Source organism: Arachis stenosperma, chromosome 2 (assembly GCF_014773155.1).
Source record: "Arachis stenosperma cultivar V10309 chromosome 2, arast.V10309.gnm1.PFL2, whole genome shotgun sequence".
NCBI lineage: Eukaryota > Viridiplantae > Streptophyta > Magnoliopsida > Fabales > Fabaceae > Arachis > Arachis stenosperma.
Window position 1 is genome coordinate 91,948,139 of NC_080378.1, and position 21,382 is coordinate 91,969,520.

The window sequence follows — 21,382 nt, forward strand, 5'->3', positions numbered from 1 at the left end:
TTACAAAAATTATACTATATTTGTATACACTTTGATCACTAATTTCCTTCCTATATATTAACTCCAAAATAATCTTTTAACATATTAAACTCATAGCAATGAAGCTGGTCCAAACAACTGACGTGATGATAATATAAACAATTAGTATTCTATACATATTTAAGTTTTGTATGATAATGCATTCTTAATAAATAAATAAATTTTTAAAAATTAACTTTTAAATTATCTTATCAGTATATCCTAGCATTTTAATGTATTGATAGTACACATTATTTATAAGCATAATTGGTCTTAAAAAAATATATCTATTTAATGCCATTATGAAAATCAATTTGAAAAAGAGTTGAAGTGCCTAACCAAAAATAATTCAAGTCTATCTATATAAAATTTTATAAAAACAAAAAATGATACTTGTAATATACATATACTAAAAATTAAAATAAAATATGTGAATTTTAACGAAAACAAAACACCAATAATTTAAAATACTTTATAGTGAAAGAATTATTTTACCATAATAAAAAAATGACAAAATAAAAGGGGTAAAATATATTTCAAGTAACAAATAATATAATTTATCTATTCAAAATTATATAATACAATAACATGGATAGTAAAAGATACATAAAAAAAATACGCTAAAACTAAACATACTAATTTCATATATAAACTCTTAGTGCGTACCAAATATATAAACTCAGTCGTTCAATTCAACTATCTTTTATAATTATTAAAATCATGCACGGTATAATAGATTAAATATAATGTATGAGTATGTATTAAGGATAATGTATGAGCATACTGTTATGTTTCCCAACAATAGGTTCATATTTTGGTTCCCTTATTTAATCCAACAAAATACTTATCTAATTCATACATTTTATTATTACTTAGCTTCTTTAATTACTAAAAATTATAATGATAAATTCAGGCGAAAGCAAAATTTATCATATCATATATGAAATAAATAAATAAATAATTCTATAAAACAATAGATGAAACTGAGAATTTTAAACATAAAAATTATGATATACAAAGATAACATCTTAAAAAATTATGATATATTTCAAACTAAAATTCTATTGTATTAATTATTTTATCTAAAAAATAGTTCATAGCAGACATAATGTAAAAAATAGGGTAAAAAACCATAATAAGCCAACTGGCTCAGAAAATTACGTAAATACGCCAAAGCAAAAATCGTTACAGCAATAAGCCAGATCGTATTTTTATATAATTCGAACCAGGTTGGTTCGAACTCTATTTATTAGTAAATCGAACCAGGTTGGTTCGAATTATGGTTTTTTTTTTGTTAGTAATTCGAACCAGCCTGGTTCGAATTAGTAATGAAGGTAATTCGAACCAAGGTGGTTCGAATTATAGAGAGAGAATGTCTGCATGTAATTCGAACCAGGCTGGTTCGAATTACACCAATCATAGTTCGAACCAGGCCGGTTCGAACTATGTGTGAGACTGACTAAGCTGTGTATCTATGGACGAGGCATATCCGAATCAACCAAAGAGATGCGGCCTATGTCGCCAACCCGGACACAGTTCAATAAGAGAAAATAAACGCTAAACTGTTTCAAGATTCATTGATCATACAAAATGAATGTCCCAGAACACAAATTAAAAAAAACATAGATAAACAGACTATAACATAACAAAAAAAGTACAAACCAGGATCATACATGATTGAACTTTAAAGAAAAAAAATACATAATTAAAAAAGCCATATTCATTACTACTCGCAACAATCAAACTAAAAGTCATGTGCACTAATGTAAATAATACTGACACTAACAACATGGGATATAATCTAAATAACTCTAAGACTAGCAAGATGCGCACTAATGTAGATAATGCTAACACTAACAACATGCATACTAATGGTGTCCTGTCTGAGACGAGCCTGCAACCTGTGGGCAACTACGTCGCGTGTGTCCAGGTTGGCGACATAGGCCGCACCTCTTTGGCCGATTCGGATCCGCCTCGTCCATGTTCGTCCGTATCCTAGTGGATCTAGGACGACCCTCTCTGGCACGCCTCATGGCAGGGTCTGGAATCACTGTGGGCCCGTCGTAAGGTGGCCAGAAGCCCTCCGGGATGGGAGGTGTGAATCCCATCCGATACACATTGAAGACCGAGCTAATCTGATAGACGCTGTGAACGTAAGAGGTCCAGGTGACCCGTGAGTATGCACAGCACGCAAGTGCGTGCTGACACGGGAAATGAAGAGCCTGGAAGTACCCGCAGTCACATGTCCGAGAGGCAAGTGATACTCTGTAAGTACCCAAGGAGAAAGAACCAGTCGGAGTAGTCTCTGCTACAGTGAACTCGGAGTTATCCCGGTCATACAGCGTCACCGTGAAGCACCTGGCCGTCTTCATGTTGGCCTCAATACACTTCACCAAATGCTGACTGAATTGTTGTCCTGTTCCCATCTGGGCCTCAGCCTCTCTCCCCTTTGTGCAGTTCCGCAAGCCTACAATATGTTGCCTTCACCAGGGATGCTACAGGGAGATTTCTGACCCCCTTCAGGATAGAGTTCACACACTCGGAGATGTTCGTCGTCATGTGACCGAATCTCCGCCCCTCATCACGATGCTGAGTCCACAACGAGTAATCAATCCGGTTCGCCCACTCACACATCGCCGGATCTTCAGATCGCAGGATATCAAACCAGTAATCAAATTCAACCTCGGTCTTCGCATACGCCGCGTTCACTAGTAGCCTCCTAGCGTCTTTGCCCTTGAAGGTTAGGGCAAAATTAGCCGCAACGTGTCGTATGCAGAATGCACGGTACGCAGATGGCGGTAGCCAACCGCCGTCAGGGGCCTCAAGCGCAGCCTTGATGCCGTTGTGCCTGTCCGATATAACCAGCAGACCGGGCTGCGGGGTCACGTGCTGTCGAAGGTGTGAGAGAAAGAATGTCCAGGATTCCGCGTTCTCACCCTCTACTAGTGCGAATGCCACAGGTAGAATGTTGGAGTTCCCATCCTGTGCAATCGCGATGAGCAATGTTCCCCCATACTTCCCATACAAATGTGTGCCGTCAATGCTGATTAGCGGCTTGCAATGACGGAATGCCTCGATGCAGGGCGGGAAAGTCCAGAAAAGTCTGTGGAAGTACGCTTGAGATTCGTCCACCTGTCCTCCAACTCGAACCGGGCTCGTCTTCAGGACCACAACACTCCCAGGCATCGTCAGCTGGACACCCAAGACCCACCTAGGCAGGTCGTTGTAGGACTCATCCCAGTCACCGTATATGAGGGCAATAGATTTCTGCTTCGCCATCCAAACCCTCCGGTAAGTCGGCCTAAAACCAAAGTGCGCTGCCGTGGCGTTCAGGAGCACCTTGATGCTCACGGATGCATCGGCCCTAACCATTGGCATAATGAAAGCCGAAATCACATGATAATCCAAACTCCTGTGGTCACTAGAGATGGATGTGGCCAGGCAAGTGTGAGGTCTATTGTACCGTTTGACCTCCCAGATGCCCTTGCGCTTCCGGAGACTCAGTCGAATCAACCATGTGCACCCATTCCCAAACTCGGAACACTTGCCCACATACCGGCGGTGATCGGACTCCACCACCTTGTACTGTACCCCTCGCCGGATGCTGTAAGTCTTCACACTTAAAAGGGCCTCATCTTTATCCTGGAATTGCTGACCAACCTGGAACTCTGTCAGACCAGTACTCCCTTCCGCATCTCTAGCTCCGAATCCAACAGCGTGCCCTAAAACCCCCTCATGTCTCATGGCGTCCAAGTCCAATGAGGAAAAATGTGGTGGATACTGCTGTGTGCCAGAGCTAGAACCACCTACCTCCAATGCAGGCCCAGTCGCTCCAATATCATTAGCGCTATCATCGTCAATCATATCCGGCTCGACGTCATCCTCGTCTTCATCGTCCAAAAAACCGTCTCCTACGCCAACAGGTGCAACTCCCACTAAAGCGTTCGGCAAATTTTCCCTTTCCACTACCTCGTCGCCTTCGGTGGCATTGAGGTCAACAGCGAAAGATGGGGAGGCGACATGTTGGACCACTGGTTCGTACACAGGGACGGACGAGGAAGCAACGGCAGGCCGGGAACTAGAACCTGCTGCATTCGCTATAGTGTTCGTATTCCTGTTCGAACCGCCGGAGCTGGATACAACATCAACCAGCCGGGCCAACAACTCCGGTGTCCTCACCTCCGGAAACTGCCGCCGACAGAGAAACATTACTTGCAAGTCCGCATCATTATTAATCGTGAAGCAATCATACTTCACCGTATTCTGTAGCACCGTGACTGGAATGCGATAGAAAAACTTCTTTACCCGCTTCGCACCCTCCAGACCAAGCTTCATTAGTACAGCGCTAACAAGGTCATCGTAACTCGTCGTAGATGTTATGACAATACATAGAGGATTCTTATCTGTGAACTTTACTCCGGAACGAGTTTTTCTATTAACAGATCCTCTGTGGTGCACCAAAACAACAAAACTCTCCTCACTAGCCATCCTTCTCCCTCTAATGAGAGTAACTCACGTTTGGAACCATATATATACAGTCAGTCTCACACATAGTTCGAACCGGCCTGGTTCGAACTATGATTGGTGTAATTCGAACCAGCCTGGTTCGAATTACATGCAGACATTCTCTCTCTATAATTCGAACCACCTTGGTTCGAATTACCTTCATTACTAATTCGAACCAGGCTGGTTCGAATTACTAACAAAAAAAAAACCATAATTCGAACCAACCTGGTTCGATTTACTAATAAATGGAGTTCGAACCAACCTGGTTCGAATTATATAAAAATACGATCTGGCTTATTGCTGTAACGATTTTTGCTTTGGCGTATTTACGTAATTTTCCGAGCCAGTTGGCTTATTATGGTTTTTTACCCTAAAAAATATATAATGTCGCAATAAAATAATTAAAATTTAAAATAATCTAAAATTGTTTTATATGGTGTAAGATTCTAATTTGGTTATAAAAGTTTCGAATAAAAGATTTTAAACAAAAAAGATATTTTTAGGTAAAAGAATAAAATAATTTTAATACACAATAGAAAATATTTTTTTTTAAAGTAAGATAATTTCATTCATAAAATAAAAGAAACATATAGGTGTCCATATATAGAACAAATAAAAAAATGGGAGATTTCCAATGCTTTATTATAAAGATAACATCATATAATAATCATAAGAAAAATAAAAGATAAAGTGCTCATCAATTATCAATTAGAAAGTGAAAATTTATTGAAACTCCCTCTTTTTTGTAATTTCAAAAAAAAAATATTTTTTTGTAATTAAAAAAATAAAATAATTTATATAAAGAATAACATAATCTTTATAAAGAATAAAATATTTTTTTATAATTAAGGTTATTAAATAATTTTGAATAACAAAATTTGAATTACGTAAAGTCAAACAAAATTACAATATTATAAAGTGTAACAAAGTTTAAGAAAAAAATTCAAACATTATTTAAATATTTGATAGTTTACTTATCCTTTTTTACAATAATTTACACTCATAAATTATTTCAGTTTTAAAATTACACCAATGTTATATTTTAATTTTTGTTACATGTATGTTCTGAATGATGGTATGTATGTAAATCGAAACAATTGAATTTGATTTACACTTTCTTTATGTAAATCGAATCAATTTACGTCGATTTAAGATGATTCATGATAAATTAAATTAATTGAATTCGATTTAGTATAGGAATAATTCGTATTTAATATAAATTGATACAACTAAATTTAATTTATTGAATATGCAACTTTCTTAATAAATTGAATCTGATTAACTCGATTTAATACTGTACAACACATATACAGCAAATCGAATAACCTTGATTCGATTTATACTTATATTATATAATGTTAAACAAAACTATTGAATTCTAATTATCTGTGTTAGAAATTTTCATCGACACCCTTTTTCATATTTGTGGTAGCAAGTATAATATTTGGTAGTTTGAGATATTAATGTTATTTTTTTATTTTTTGAGTTCAATTAGAAAATTAGCCATTTTTAGTAAATACCAATCAATTTTTTTGAGGGCAAATTACATGAATAAATCAAATTGATTTGGAATTTATTCAATTACACCTTTCTAAAACTTTTTCAATTTTTATTGTTGCTTCTAGAATAAAATAAAATTTTTAAATTTTATCACAATATTTTTTTATAAGAATAAATTATTTGGGTAAATTAAATTTTAAAATTTTAAAATAACATATTTTCAAGGACAATTTTTAAAAATAAATTAAATTTTTTTTAAAACAAACAACTGAATATTGTACTGTTATTATTGTCTAGAATAAAAGAGTATGATACTCTCAATTTTTTAAGTGAATAAAGATAATTGCTATTAACCTATTGTGCTTAAAAAATAGTGTTTAATTTGCTAAAAAAATTAAAAATTAATATTTAATTTAAAAAATATAAAAGTAAATAAAATTTTCAAATTAAAAATTTGTTATGAAAAATAAGTTAGACAAAAAATTTAACACCAATTCATAAGCACCGTACAATTAAATAAAATAAAATAATATACTGCCGCGCAACACCACTTTCCATTCTTAGTTTAATAGTATTTTTTTCTTATTCGATAAATAATCATATTATTATTTTAGCGATCAAATGTTAATTATATTATAACTATTTTTAATTTTGCCAAAAAATATTGATACAAGTCTAATTATTAAATTTCACATCTTTTAAATTTTTTTAATAACAGATTAATTTAAGACTCTTCTAACCACTCCACTTTGGCCTATCGGAGAGTTTTGGATAACAATAACGTATAAATAATCTACGTATACCTGATCCGTTACAGGGTACCAGGAATTAAGCTATCAACTGTTTTCTCATAAACCGCTATATCCAGCAACGATTTATACATAGTACATATTCTTCTACACCCTCTAAAATTTCTATTTTGTACTTTTTTCACGTAATTTGCACTACACTATGGTGAATTATGTGAAATTTAAAAATGGCTACACCCTGTAATCTACAGTTGTAGCGATTTATCTATAATTAAAAAAGTTGTAAATATGTCTGCTGTTTCAAAAAGTTGTAATTAGATAAATTTAAAGTCCAATTGATTTATTTATGTAGCTTGTCCTTTTTTAATTATAATATTATTATAAAATTTAAATATTAAACTTTAAATTCTAATTTTCAATTTAAATTTTGAATTTTAATTTAAACTTTAAACTTAATTTTTAAAATTAGAAGATTAAAAAGTAATTTTATAATCTAATTTTTTATTTTTTTATTGGTATTTTTATTTATCATTCCAATATTTTTAGGTAATTAATCCAATAATATATTTTAAAGCCACACTTTTAAATATTTCTAGCTAATTAATAATAAAAAATAATAAATTTTACTTACCTTCTAATATTTTTCAAAGTATGTAACCTACTAAAAGATAAAAAAAATTTATTAAATCTTTTTAATTAATGAGTACTCATTAATCTTTTTAATTAATGAGTACAGTTTATACCTTGGCCCACTATTTAAGTAAATCTCAAAATTAGTAAAGCCCAATTAACATATATCGGCTGGATCGATACTTATGAGGCCGGGTGCAGCGACGCTATCCTAGTCTTACTTGCCCAACTCAGTCTCCTACAATCTTTTTCATTCATCTAGAAAGGAGATCTCAATAACCTCCCTATCAAAAGGGAGTAACCAACCCACCACCGAAGGTGAGACTATTCAAAAGGTGGTTATTGACTATACATCTACGCTTATAAATATCCTGATACCTTCAGGTATACTTTGAATCTAATCCACTAAAAATTTGCCTAAAATTCATGCTAACTTAAGTATCGGAGTCCTTTGCAGGTACCATTTTCCACCATCACCAAGATGTCAGATGGTGACACTCTAGCAGCAAGAGACGTCGGACAAATAATCCAAAGGCATTTATATTTCACGTCCAAATCCAAAGCAATCCAGTTTCAAGCAACCCTCGGAATATTGGTGTTGTCGGGGACATGAAAGTCTACATCCAATCATAGCGGACGATCGTCCTAAAAAGGGACACACGGCATCTGAGTTTGAGCCAAAATATCACAACGATGATCGTGCAATAGTGATACATCCACAGCAAGACAGAGCGGACAGTTCTAATGGGGAGGGAACTTCATGAAACCCTCAACCCAGAAGAATAAACTTATAAATTCAACCACCTGAGGACATGGTAAACCAAAATCCTGCAGAATTTTTGGGATCGGTATACAGACACCATAGACGATTGGAGCGGCTTAAGATGGAATTAGAGCAACAACGAGAATTTGAACGAGCTCTAAAAAGGGAAGTACGACAATGGAGGGATCTGGAAGAAAAACTCAAAAAACTGGAAACTGATCTTTGAGGTCGGAGAACCCATGCAGATCGGGAAGAAACCCCCCTTTAGAGGTGAAGATCCATTCAAAGAAGAGATCATATAGGCTAGGGTTCCCAGAAATTTTAAAAGTCCCGACATGAACCTCTATGATAGAACAACTGACCTGATACACCATCTAAGTAACTTTAAAAGGCAAATGTACTTGGCCGACGCGTCGGATGCAATTCATTGCAAAGCTTTTTCGACGAGGTTAACCAAGACGGCAATGAAGTGGTTTGATAGTCTACCACCCAAGTCTATAACTTGCTTTGACGATCTTGCAATAAGTTTTCTTACTCGATTCTCCATCCAAAAAGACAAGGTTAAACACGCTCCAAGCCTCCTAGGGGTCAAGTGTAAAAGTAAAAAATTTTAACAAGTTAATTATGTAATTAAAATCGGGTGAAGAGTGCATAAACTGCCTGATTTGAGTTAAAAGTTTAAATTTCACAATTTAAAAATTTACAGATAAAATTTAAACTAAAAAATAATTGGAGTGCAAAAATATAATTAATCATGAAAAAATGCGTACTGACGTCGTAATTAACTGTACATGTATAGGTATGTCTAGTAGTGCGTATGGGAAAAATATAAATATAAAAATTACTAGAAAATATTTAGAATACGAACTAGAATACATATCTTTAAAATTTTGGCCCAATAGGTAAAATGACAAAAATTTCCTTCGCTTAAAGAGTCACAAAAGTGACTCCATCCCCAAAATTTTACCACATTTGGCCAAAGAGAGATAGAGAGCTCGAGAGAAGAGAGGAAGAGAAAACCTAACAACAAACACTATTCACTTTCTCCATTCAAATCCACTTTTCTCACAAATCGGAGCACCGATCGGCAATCCGTTTGTGGCTACGCATTCCTCTCAACTCTCTCTACGTTTCTATGTAACTTTTGTGTGAGTAATCGTGAGAACTCAACCCTGATTCTCTATTTTTTTCTATTTTTGCATTTTTGGGTAGTGAGGTATTGAGTTTGTGACTTTGATGCATTAGGAGAAGCTCAAGCTCACATTCTAAACGGGATTTCAACCCATGCTCATATGGAATAAGGTAAGGGAACTCTCTCTCTATTTTTTCCTAATTTGTGTGAAAACCTAGTATGAATCATGTGAAATTTGGATATTATTAGAATAGAGTTGCTTGAGTACTTAGCTTGGTTAGTGTTGATTAAAACTTGCATTAATTGAGGCTTGAATTGGCCAGAGATAAAGGTTCAATAGGTTAAAACTGCTGTCAATTAAGGTACATGTTTTGGTTTCGGATAAACACTATATAATGCTATATAAAAACCTAGGCTAATTGACATTAAGATATTGTTGGATTGAGGTTGTTGATGTTAATAGTTTAGCATGAATGTGTGAAATTGGATGATTATTTGAGTGTTGAATGAAAATGGCCGAAGGCCTTGATTTAGTGAGTTTCTAATGCTTGATATATATATATATATATATATATATATATATATATATATATATATATATATATATATATTTTGATGTGGCAAATGTGAAGATTGGGATAGTATAATTGTTGAGTGGTATGTTTGTCAATTATTAAGAATGAGACTTGTGATGGTCGTTGGTTTAATTTGTTGAAAATTTTTAAGTTGTTGGAAATAAACTTTGGTAATGGATGTGTGGACATGTATGTGCATGATTAATTGTTGATTTTGAAAAAATTGTATAAGTTTGGTTAATGCAAGGTTAAATGATAATTTAGATGAAAATTTAATGTTGGATGAGTTGTTAAAGGGTGAAAGATGGATTGATTAGGATTGGACTTGGGTGAGGCTATTGGCTAATGTTTTCAAATAGAAAAAGGGTTTTGAGTTGTGCGAATTTTTAATGTTGTAGAAATTGTGTAAATTATTAATTTTGGAGGGCCATAACTTGGCACTTGGAACTTGAAAATGAATAAAATTTATCTTGAATTAGAACTGGAAATGTCTACTTTAAGACCGTCAAAAAACAGATAAAAAATGATATTTATAGAAAAAGTTATGGATGTTTAAAAATTGGTGGTTAAAAATTAATTATGCATATTCCGCAGAGTTAGTGGTTGAACTAGGTTCCCTGCGTACACATCTATGCTGCGTACGCATCATTGCACTTTTGTGCGTATGCACGATACTTGTGTTTGCACCATTCACGCACCCTCAAGGGATCTAGACAGGTTTCGTGCGTACGCACGATTATGCTCATTTTTCAAAAATGCTGCTTTTGAACTGTTAAATTTTTTCGGCAGATTTAATTTGTAACCCCCTGTAACCTCCGTATGAAATCTAAAAACCATATTATAGGCTTTGAATATGTTGGGGTGGATATAATGATTGAATTGAGTAATTCTCTGATAAAAACTTATAAAATAAAATATTTTAAATATTGTGGTGAAGGTGGTTCATCCCACCCACGATGAGTATGGTGGCTTTGTCCCGCTCATGGGTTAATGATGATTATTTGCCTGTCAAGGATGGTGGTAATGTTCTGCTTGCTCAATGTATTGTTGTTATGTGGGGATGGTGGTGTTGTTCTGTCTACGGTGAGGACGATGGTTTTATCCCGCTCACGGTTCGAAGATAATTATTCTTGTGATAAATATGATTATATAGAATTGTGATTCTTTATTATATTCTTGGTTATGACTATAGTTATGTTTGATTGTGATTATAATCAATGATGAAGATATGTTATTGGTGATCACGAGGAGAATTATGTTTATTATGAGAGTGATAATGAGAGATTAGGTTTGATTCGAGGCTTACGACCAAAATAAGATTTGATATGATAATCATGATGATGGTTGATTATGTCATTGATGAAATTGATTATGATGGATGATTGATTTGCAAGGACGTGAATTTTGTCTCGCTTGCATTGCAAGGACATGGCTTTTGTCTCGTTTGCATGGTTGATGAGGCACTGGCACTGGGCAAGGATGGTGGATTTGTCCTGCTTGTTCAGAGTTGTGGTGTGAATGTGGGGAAGGTGACATGGTACTCTCCCTTCCAAGATGTGACAGGACACTTTTTCTCTCGAGACCGGCTTATGATAAGTCTGAGTGATACCCCCAGCGAGAAGGTGATAGGGCACTCTTCCTCCCATAATATGACAAGGCATTCTCCCTCCCAAGATCGGCTTGTGATAAGTCCAGGTGATACCCCCAATGAGAAAGTGATAGGACACTCTCCCTCCCAAGATGTGACAGGATACTCTCCCTCCCGAGACCAGCTTATGATAAGTCTGGGATATTCCTCATGGGGATGCACAATAGAGAGATGATATCCAAGTTTGCTACTGAATGTGTTGGGTCTGGCAGTATAACTGACATGTGAGATCACAGCCAGTAGGATAGACATTAATCATGTGCATTTGTTTGCTCTTGTTTGGGTGTGCATAATTACTTGGTTTGCCTAATTGATAATCTGTTTAACTGTTAATTGTTCTACTTGTCATAATTTCTCTCTAATTGTGATTGCTTTATATTGATTATTGTTTGTATTTGACTCTATCGAATAGACTTGAGACTGAGAATGATGATGATAACTGTTGGGAATAGATGAGACTAGTGGTTGTTAAAGTACTTTTGCCTTAGTAAATTAACCCTGTACGAATTAGTTAAGACCCTAGACTTGGATTTCTGAGAAGTTGGAGATTAAAATTGCCTATAGAGTTGGTGTTTCTTTATGTAGTCTTTATTTGGAATGTTACTCTATTGGGAACCTTCGGGTTCTCACCCGTTGTTGTTATCTTATTCTTTTTAGATACGGAACATAACACACCTCGACGATGAAGTGAAGAGAATTTCTTTTGGGAGTTTTATTTTGATGTCTAGAGATTTTTTCTTCCTTTTGAAAGTATATTGTATATGATTTTAATTTTCTCTTAGAGATTTTTTATTGGAGAGATAGGTGTATCTTTTGTACTTTTTCTAGTGATGATTTATTTCAGTTTAGTGGGCATCCTCTACTTTCAAGCTTCAGGCAGAAAGCAGCCTTCTATTCCCGCCTATTGAGGCCGTTGACTCTGTAAAGGAAGAACAACAATGAATCCTGCTTCCTTGTGTAGTTCCAGCTGATCCAGTCGATTTAGAAATCCCTTATAGGGCGATATCCACCAAGCCAGCAGCATACCTTTCAGAACCAAAGTGACCCCTACTAGATGCGGCAAAATCCACCAACGTCAGGGATGGTAGCTAAAGATCGGAATAGAAATTCAGTTTGACCCATTACCTTGAGTGAGGCCGAACGTGTACACCTTTTGTTATGAAGATCCGATCTTATCCACTGGTGGGTCTTTTTCTAAGCCCACTATCCTATCCTAATAGGTCCCATCTTGTGTTGGGTTAAGGCTCCACCTCATGCCAATTCCTGTACGTAGAATCCATTCCATTTTGTAAGCCGGTCTTTTCTTTGTGGGTCGAGATGAGTGACTATTATGTATATACGTTATTATGTATCTTCATTTTGAAACTCATGACATTTTTACACTTTTGGATGCGATGTTTAATTGCGTTGACACGTTCATGTATGAATAGTGGCTGACTGTAACACCCTAATATTCAAATCCTTATGCTCGAGCCATAAATCAATGATATTACGGTGGTATGACTCTCAGGTGGATCTTTAATATATAAATATAAGTATAATTGAAAGGAGTATTAATCGAGAAGCCTGAAAAGAGTAAAAATAAAATCGCGAAGGCGTATCACTCACGTTTCGATAACTAAAAGATAAAGTGTGAAGTCAAAAGCGATATACGGATAAAGGCATAAAAAGATAGATAACAGATAGATATATATAACATAAGTAAATAGCCACTAGTCACGACCTGCGAAGTTTAGGCCGGCTAGGGTACAGTATGAAAGTAGTTGACAACAGAAACTCCTAATCTCTCCTAAATAGGACATGAAAGCCTCTATAGACAAGTTTAAAAGAGTTCAATACATAATATAATCTTTTCAAAATAAAGGTGGAGAGATTCTAAGCAAAACATAAAGTAGAGAAAATAAAGATCTTTGCCATCTCTCAGACAAACCATAGCTCACTTTTGAGCACCTGGACCTGTATCTGAAAAATAAGAGATATATACGGAATGAGAATCCCGGCCCATGGGTTCCTAGTACAGTAAAAGTGCCAAATAAATACAATGCACTGCAATAAAAACTCACTAAGCATCTTAGACTTCTCTTCACCAATTATCCATCCTAGGTTCTCGCTAATCCATGAATAGGAAACTGTAATAAGGGAATGCTAAATCTAATTCATATTTCACATGTTTCCCAACTCGCTTACTCTCCCACGAATCAGACTCAGATTCATAAACAAAACCACCACCAGTTGTTCTGTCTTAGAAATTCTATATCAATACATCATATTCTCACCAGGAGCAAGTGAATCCACTTCACTGCGTCTACCCAGGGAGCTCAAATTATCTCGTTCAATAATCATCATCATTATCATGCAAACGCATCACCAATTCACCTCATCAAAAACAGCCCTCAACGCCCACCGACACCAGGATAAGGGGCCTCTCAGTTGTACAAACACAAGCAATACAGACAAGTAATGCACAATTAAGGTACAAGTAGAACAAGTAGGCACACTCAAGCAATTCAAACATATGCAATATGATGCATGCCTGCCCTATGGTTGATGATATCATCTGTTGGTTATATAGCCAACCTGACAAGTCCTGATAGCTAACCATTGGACTGTCTCTCTGTCGTGCATCCCCAACTCGAGTTATTCTCGATCATAATCATGATCATAATCATAATCATACAAAACCCACAATGGTGTGTATCCATACAACACCCACACTAGTATTTATCCACAGGGGGCGAGCTCATCCGGAACTTTCACAGTGTCCGGCCACACTTACGACATAGGGTCAGCAGAGTATCGAGTCTCCACCTGGAACACGTGGTGGCTAGCCACTGCTTTCATCCAGGGAAACTTGTATCTCAGATAGTGGAAGTGCAACATTCACATTTCATTCAATAGCATATATGTATTTATATTCAGCCATAATCAATAATGGCTCCGCCGTAACCTGGCAATAACTCAGCCATCCGGCTCACAATTCAATCTAGAACTAGCCAATTTATCAACATGGCTCCGCCGTAACTCGGTAATAACTCAGCCATCTGGCTCACAGTTCAATCCAGAACTAGCCAATTTATCAACATGGCTCCGCCATAACTCAGCAATAACTCAGCCATCCGGCTCACAATTCAATCTAGAACTAGCCAATTTATCAACATGTACATCCATTCGGCTCATGGCACATAACGCACTTCCACCGCCATCCTCCGTATCTCATGCAATCATCCTTGATCATCATTGATCATAAATCTTTCCCTTGCTCCATTCACAAGTTATCATATCCCCTAGCTCCATTCTCATTGTTAGCCATATCATAATGATTTAATACACGAGGGGTGAGATCGGAGGTTTAGAAGTATAAAATTTAGTTTTTAAAACTCAAAAATCAATTTTGGGATGAAAACAGGGCTGATGACAAGTCATCATATACCCATTTTTCAAGCTAATTTCACTTGTTTTGTTAGCATTTATGCACTTTCTTGCATCCTAAGTAAGTGATTTGGAGTGAAAATGCATAACTTCTCTAAATCAAGCAACCACTATGAAATTAATGATAAATCATGAGGTTTAAGCTAATTTTAATTGCATTCTAATTGATTTATAAGCCTCTTGAATTTAGTGATACTTTGAGTGGTTGTTTTGGTTTATTGTAGGTGAAGAAAAGAAAAGAAAAAGAAAAGCGTGGCCGAATCAAAGGAGAAGTGTGCCGAACTCATAAGTGGAAGCAATCTTGCCCTCCACAAGGGCAGAATGCCCTCCACAAGGGCAGCATCAAGTAACCAAACCAAGACAAGGCAACCTTGCCCTGCCCACTCCAAGGGCAGAGCACAAAATGGTGCCTTGGAGCCAAGAGAAGCAAATTCTGCCCTGCCCTTGTGGAGAGCAGGATCGGGCACATCAAGGAAAGAAATCCAAGGAAAAATAGCTCCCATGCAAGCTACAAGTCTCGAACAAGGAACCATGAGGAAGCCAAGCCTTGAGACCCACTATGGTGCCAAGAAACCAAGAAAAACTAGCGTGTTTGCTTCCTCCCAGAGTCGAACCCGAGGCGTGCAATATGGCAACCTTGCCCTGCCCTTGGCGCGGGCAGGGCAGCATTCAAAAGCTGGCGCACCAAATTTGCTTCCTGGCGCACCAACCGCGCGCAACATTCCCTTCTTGGCGCATCAACACATTCCTGCCCTGCCCTTGGCGAGGGCAGGGAGCATCCGCGCATCAGCGTGCAGCACGCGCACGCGCACTTCTCAATTCTGGCAGCACCAAGCGCACGCACGCTTCATGTTCGCGCGCATCAACATTTTCTGCCCCGCCCTTGGCGCGGGCAGGGCAATCTCTGGCGCACCAAATTTCCTCCTCATGCGCACCACGCAGCTTCTGGCGCACCAATTTCTTCACCATGCGCACTATGGCCGCACCAACTTCTTGTGCCTAGCATCAATTTTCTGCCCTGCCCTCCACAAGGGCAGGGCAGCCTCCTGGGAGTGGTTTTTGGGCCAAAATTCAAATTGAAAATTGATTTGAATTCATTTCTTCACCAATCCAAAAGCCCATCCAAATCCCATCATCCAAGAATAGAAAGTGTATAAATAGGACTTAGTTTGATGTAATTAGGATTTTTAGCTACCTTTACTTTGAGCTTTGAATTTTTGCTTACATTTTGAGCTTTTGAATTCCGTCTTTGAGCTTTCTTGAGAGATTTGTCCGAGCACCAAGAGGATCAAGGGAGAATTGCTTGATCTCCTTCCTCAATTCCCTTGGGCAATTATACTCTCCTGTTTTCTGAGTATTGGGTGTGTGAAATTGGGGAAATTCTGTCCCAATTCCCATTCAAACTCCTTGCACTTTATTTTCTGCATAATTCAATCCAAATTCTGTTCTTCTACTGCTTCATCTTTAATTTTCTGTCAATTGCTTAGTAACTTCAGATCTGGGAAGGAAATTGGGTTTTAGGCTCTGCTACCTAAGCCCTTGGGATCCTGAGATCACTTTTGGTTCCTCTGTGAACCTTTACTGCACTTTAATTTCCTTGCTGTTTAAATTTCCTGTTTGCATCCAATTCATTTCTGCTACCTTCTTTACTGCAATTTACTTCTTCTTGTTTAGATCCTGCAATCCCATTCCTCAATTCCCCTTTACATTCAGCAATTTATCTTTCTTGCCATTTAAGTTACTGCAATTTAAGTTTCTTGCATTTTAAGTTTCAGTCATTTACTTTCTTGCTCTTTAAGTTTCTGCACTTTTACTCTTCTGTTCTTTATTTTACTGCATTTCTCCCTTCCCCCTTTACATTTACCGTCATTTAATTTCTGATAAACACAAATCACTCAACCAAAACTTGATTCGCTTGACTAAACCACCCACTAAACTAAAATTGCTCAATCCTTCAATCCTTGTGGGATCGACCTCACTCATGTGAGTTATTATTACTTGATGCGACCCGGTACACTTGCCGGTGAGTTTTGTGTTGGATCGCTTTCCACACATCAAGTTTTTGGCGCCGTTGCCGGGGATTGAAATAGATTGACAATGATTAAGTGAAGTGGAGGTCTAGATTAAGCATTTTTTTTTCTTTTCTGTTATTCTAACTCTTACTAACACACTAACTGTTTGAGTTTTTGCTTAAACTAACCAACCAGAACTTCATTCTAGCTACAGATTGAAGTTCCATAGTATTTCTGGGTTTGTGTGTTTATTGTTGTGTGTTTGTATGTCAGGTACAGAAAGATCCTCTACTATCCACTCTGAAATTGATCAAAGGACTCTTCGGAGAATAAGAAGAGCTGAAAGAGGGAAGAATATTGTTGGAGAAGAAGAAGAATCTGAGGAAGAATTCCAAGATATGGAAGGAGATACCAATCAACCAGGAGGAGGAGCCAACAATGACCAACAGAGAAGAGTCTTGGCTTCATACACATTTGCAAATGCTAGGCATTGTGGGAGTAGCATTCTTCCTCCCAATGTCAATGCAAACAACTTTGAACTCAAGCCACAACTCATCACTCTAGTGCAAAACAATTGTTCCTTTGGAGGAGGGCCTTTGGAGGATCCAAACCAACATTTGTCTACTTTCTTGAGAATTTGTGACACAGTGAAAACAAATGGTGTACCTCCTGATAGCTATAAGTTGCTTCTCTTCCCATTCTCTCTCAGGGATAAAGCAACTCAATGGCTAGAGACCTTTCCAAAAGAAAGCATCAACACTTGGGATGACTTGGTGAGCAAGTTCCTTGCCAAATTCTATCCACCTCAAAGAGTCCTAAGGTTGAAGACAGAGGTTCAAACATTCACTCAAATGGAGGCCGAGAGCTTATATGAAGCATGGGAAAGATATAAGGCTCTATTGAGGAAGTGTCCACCAGAGATGTTCACTGAGTGGGACAAGCTACAAAACTTCTATGAAGGCCTCACCCTTAAAGCTCAAGAAGCTCTTGATTACTCTGCCGGAGGCTCTCTACAACTCATGAAAACCACAGAGGAAGCTCGAAACCTCATTGATATGGTGGCCAACAACCAATATTTCTTTGCTCATCAAAGACAACGCCAACCATCACAGAGAAGAGGAGTCATGGAGTTGGAAGGAGTTGATTCAATCTTAGCTCAAAACAAGATGATGCAGCAACAGATTCAACAACAATTTGAGCAAATGGCTAAGAGAATTGATGGCTTGCAAGTGGCAGCAGTGAGCACCACAAGCCAACCTCCAACCACTTGGGTGCAAAGTGAAGAAACTCAAGAGGAGCAACAACAAGAGCAGGTTCAATACATGCACACCCAAAATCCTGGAACAAATGAAGTCTATGGTGACACCTACAATCCATCTTGGAAGAATCATCCCAACCTCAGATGGGGAGACAACCATAATCAAAACCAACAACCATGGCAAAGAAACACAGGCCAAAACAATTGGAAAAACACAAACCATAACCCCCAGCCAAACACTAACCAAAACTCATACAAAAAACCACAAAACAACTACCCAAATTCTAACCAATACCCAACCAATAACCACCCAACTAACCAAAACACTTACCTTCATCCATCAACACCCCAAAACCAACCCATCTCACAAGATTCACAGAGAATCACCAATCTAGAGCTACTCATGGAGAAACTAATGAAGAGCCAGGAATTGACAAACAAGAATCAAGAAGCTACCATGAAGAACCTAGAGAGGCAGATTGGACAAATCTCTAAGAAGATCTCTGTTGAGAAACCATCAAGTTCACTACCTAGTGATACCATCCCCAACCCAAAGGAAGAATGCAAGGTGGTGCAACTGAGAAGTGGAAAAGTGTTAACCGATGGCAACCAAGGAGCAACAAAGAAGCTTATGGAGAATGACACTGAGCCAACAAAGAATGATGAAGCCATCAACAAAGACACAATAACCAAGAGTGTTCCAGAACAACTCACAGAGGAAGACAACAAGCCACAGAAGTTGAAGCAAGGAAAGCAAATCATGGAAGAATCAAGCCCAAAACAACATCAAGTGGAGAAGAACCCAACACCACCACTACCTTATCCACAAAGATTTCACAAGGAAACAAAGGATCAGCACTTCCACAAATTTCTTGAGACTTTCAAGAAGTTGGAGATTAACATACCTTTGGCAGAGGCTTTGGAGCAAATGCCCCTGTATGCCAAGTTTCTAAAAGAGCTCATCAACAAGAAAAGGGATTGGAATGAGAAGGAAACAGTGATGCTTAGTGAGGAATGCAGTGCACTCATTAAAAAGGGACTCCCTCCCAAGCTTGAAGACCCTGGAGGTTTCTTCTTGTCATGCACTATTGGGAACCTATTCATTAACAAGGGGATGTGCGATTTAGGAGCAAGCATAAATCTAATCCCATATTCTCTAGTGAAAAAGCTTGGCATAGAGGAGGTGAAACCAACAGAGATGACTTTGGAATTGGTGGATCAATCAATAGTCTATCCTAAGGGGCTGATTGAGAACCTTTTAGTTAAGGTTGACAAATTCATTTATCCGGCAGATTTTGTGATTCTGGATTCTTCAAAAAATGGAAATGACTCCATAATACTCGGTCGACCATTTTTGGCCACTGCTAGAGCCATTATGGACATAGAGCAAGGAGAATTAACTCTTAGGATGCATGAGGAGAGCATCATCCTGAAAGTTTTCCCAGAATTACAAAAGGATGAAGAAAAAAACAAAATGAGTGATGATCTCCCCCCAAAGCAATCAACTGAAAAGGAAGTGGAACAGATAAACAAACAGACACAAGAAGAAAAGGGGATTCACAAGGAAGCAGGGGTAATTAGCAGAAAGGAAGGCATCACAACTCAAGTAACTGCCAAGAAGGGAAGATCAACAAGCAAGAAAAAGGTGAAGAATAAGAAAAAGGCTCACAAAGGGTGGAAGAACAAGAAAATCCCAACTGAAGGATTTTCTAAGGGTGATAAGGTGCAGTTAATATACCAACAGCAGGGAGCAGAAGATTATTACACTGTCAACCAGATTCTTTCTTTTGAGCATGTGGAGATTGAACATCAAGGCACTCAGAGAAAGCTGACAGTGAGGGGTGACAAGTTGAGACACCACCAATTTCAACCACCCTAAAGGGAGGTCAATGTCAAGCTAATGACAATAAAAGAGCGCTCCATGGGAGGCAACCCATGATTTAAAATTTCTGCCTTCTCTTTAATAAGCTATGATTTCTTGAAGTATGATTCTGAACTTTCATATTTGGTAAATGCACATTTTAGAGCATAAGACAGAATTCTAAGTTTGGTGTCCCCTAAGGTACACTAAATTTTAGCTTTTTTTAAAAAAAAAAAAAAGAAAGGGGGCCATTCTTAGAATATATGCATAATTCATTTGAATAAAGCATATGACTAAACACTAAGTTTGGTGTCTGCAAGGGCAATAAAATTCAGAAGAATATTTACCATCTATGGAATCAACCGCATACAAACAAGATCATGCATCACAATTATTTTTAAAGAAAATGTCAATTGTGAAGAATGGTTGATAGTTGTTCGGCCATCCCCTTAATAAAAGATAAGTTTGGTGTTCACCAACTTTCAACATCTTTAATTAAGGGGCATAATTGACCAAAAAAAAATTTTATATTTTCTTATAATGATAAGCAAAACAAAACAATCCTTTCTCTTTAATACAAATTAATTGCCAACAACCTTATTAATGAGCTAAGGCTAGCTGTTTTGATTCATGCAGAAAAAAATAGGACAAGCTCAAGCAATGAAGGTCACGGCTAGAGAGGATTTATGTGAGGAAGGTCACATGTGCCTAGGAGAACGTGTTCATGGGGAACAAAATCTGCATGCATGCATCCTTGGACACTTAACTACATGCAGATCCATCAAGGCCAAAATCAGGAGGGCCAAGAGAAATATCTAGAGCCCCATCCTGAATTTATGGAGCAATTCTTGAAAGAAAAGGAAGAACGAGAAGCTTGGTAGCATCAAATGGAAGAGAAACAAGAGAAATGGCAGCAACAAATGTTGACTCAGCAGCAAGAATTTCAAGCACAGATCCTTGAAGGGCAAAAAGAACAATACAAAGAATTCAAGGAATCATATGATAAGCTGTATTTCAGTCAAGCTAAAGCGTCGGAATATAGTCACAACCTGTATCAATGGAAGAATGTTCATCATACCATAGGTGAAGTTAGACACGTACAAAGAATGGAATATGATGAAAACATGCAAGCAAGGTTGGAGTACTTGACCCACAATTTGCCAACACTCAATCCTGAGATCAAGCCATTTGATCAATGCCCTGAATTCTTAGCCAAACAACAAGCAAAATCTCGTCAATACACTGAGTCAACCTTTAGCACATTAGAAACTTATGGGCTCAAAGGACTCTTAGATTCTGTT

General features: G+C 37.3%; 2 protein-coding genes across 2 annotated transcripts; both read right to left on the reverse strand.

Annotated features, from left to right (window-relative positions):
• Nucleotides 1-1,886: 1,886 nt before the first annotated feature.
• Nucleotides 1,887-2,444, reverse strand: LOC130963159 (uncharacterized). Its single transcript, XM_057889309.1, has one exon. It carries the CDS (start codon nucleotides 2,442-2,444, stop codon nucleotides 1,887-1,889), a length of 558 nt encoding a protein of 185 aa, XP_057745292.1.
• A 7-nt stretch (nucleotides 2,445-2,451) lies between these two features.
• On the reverse strand, nucleotides 2,452-4,506 carry LOC130963161 (uncharacterized). Its single transcript, XM_057889310.1, has one exon. It carries the CDS (start codon nucleotides 4,504-4,506, stop codon nucleotides 2,452-2,454), a length of 2,055 nt encoding a protein of 684 aa, XP_057745293.1.
• Nucleotides 4,507-21,382: the final 16,876 nt, after the last annotated feature.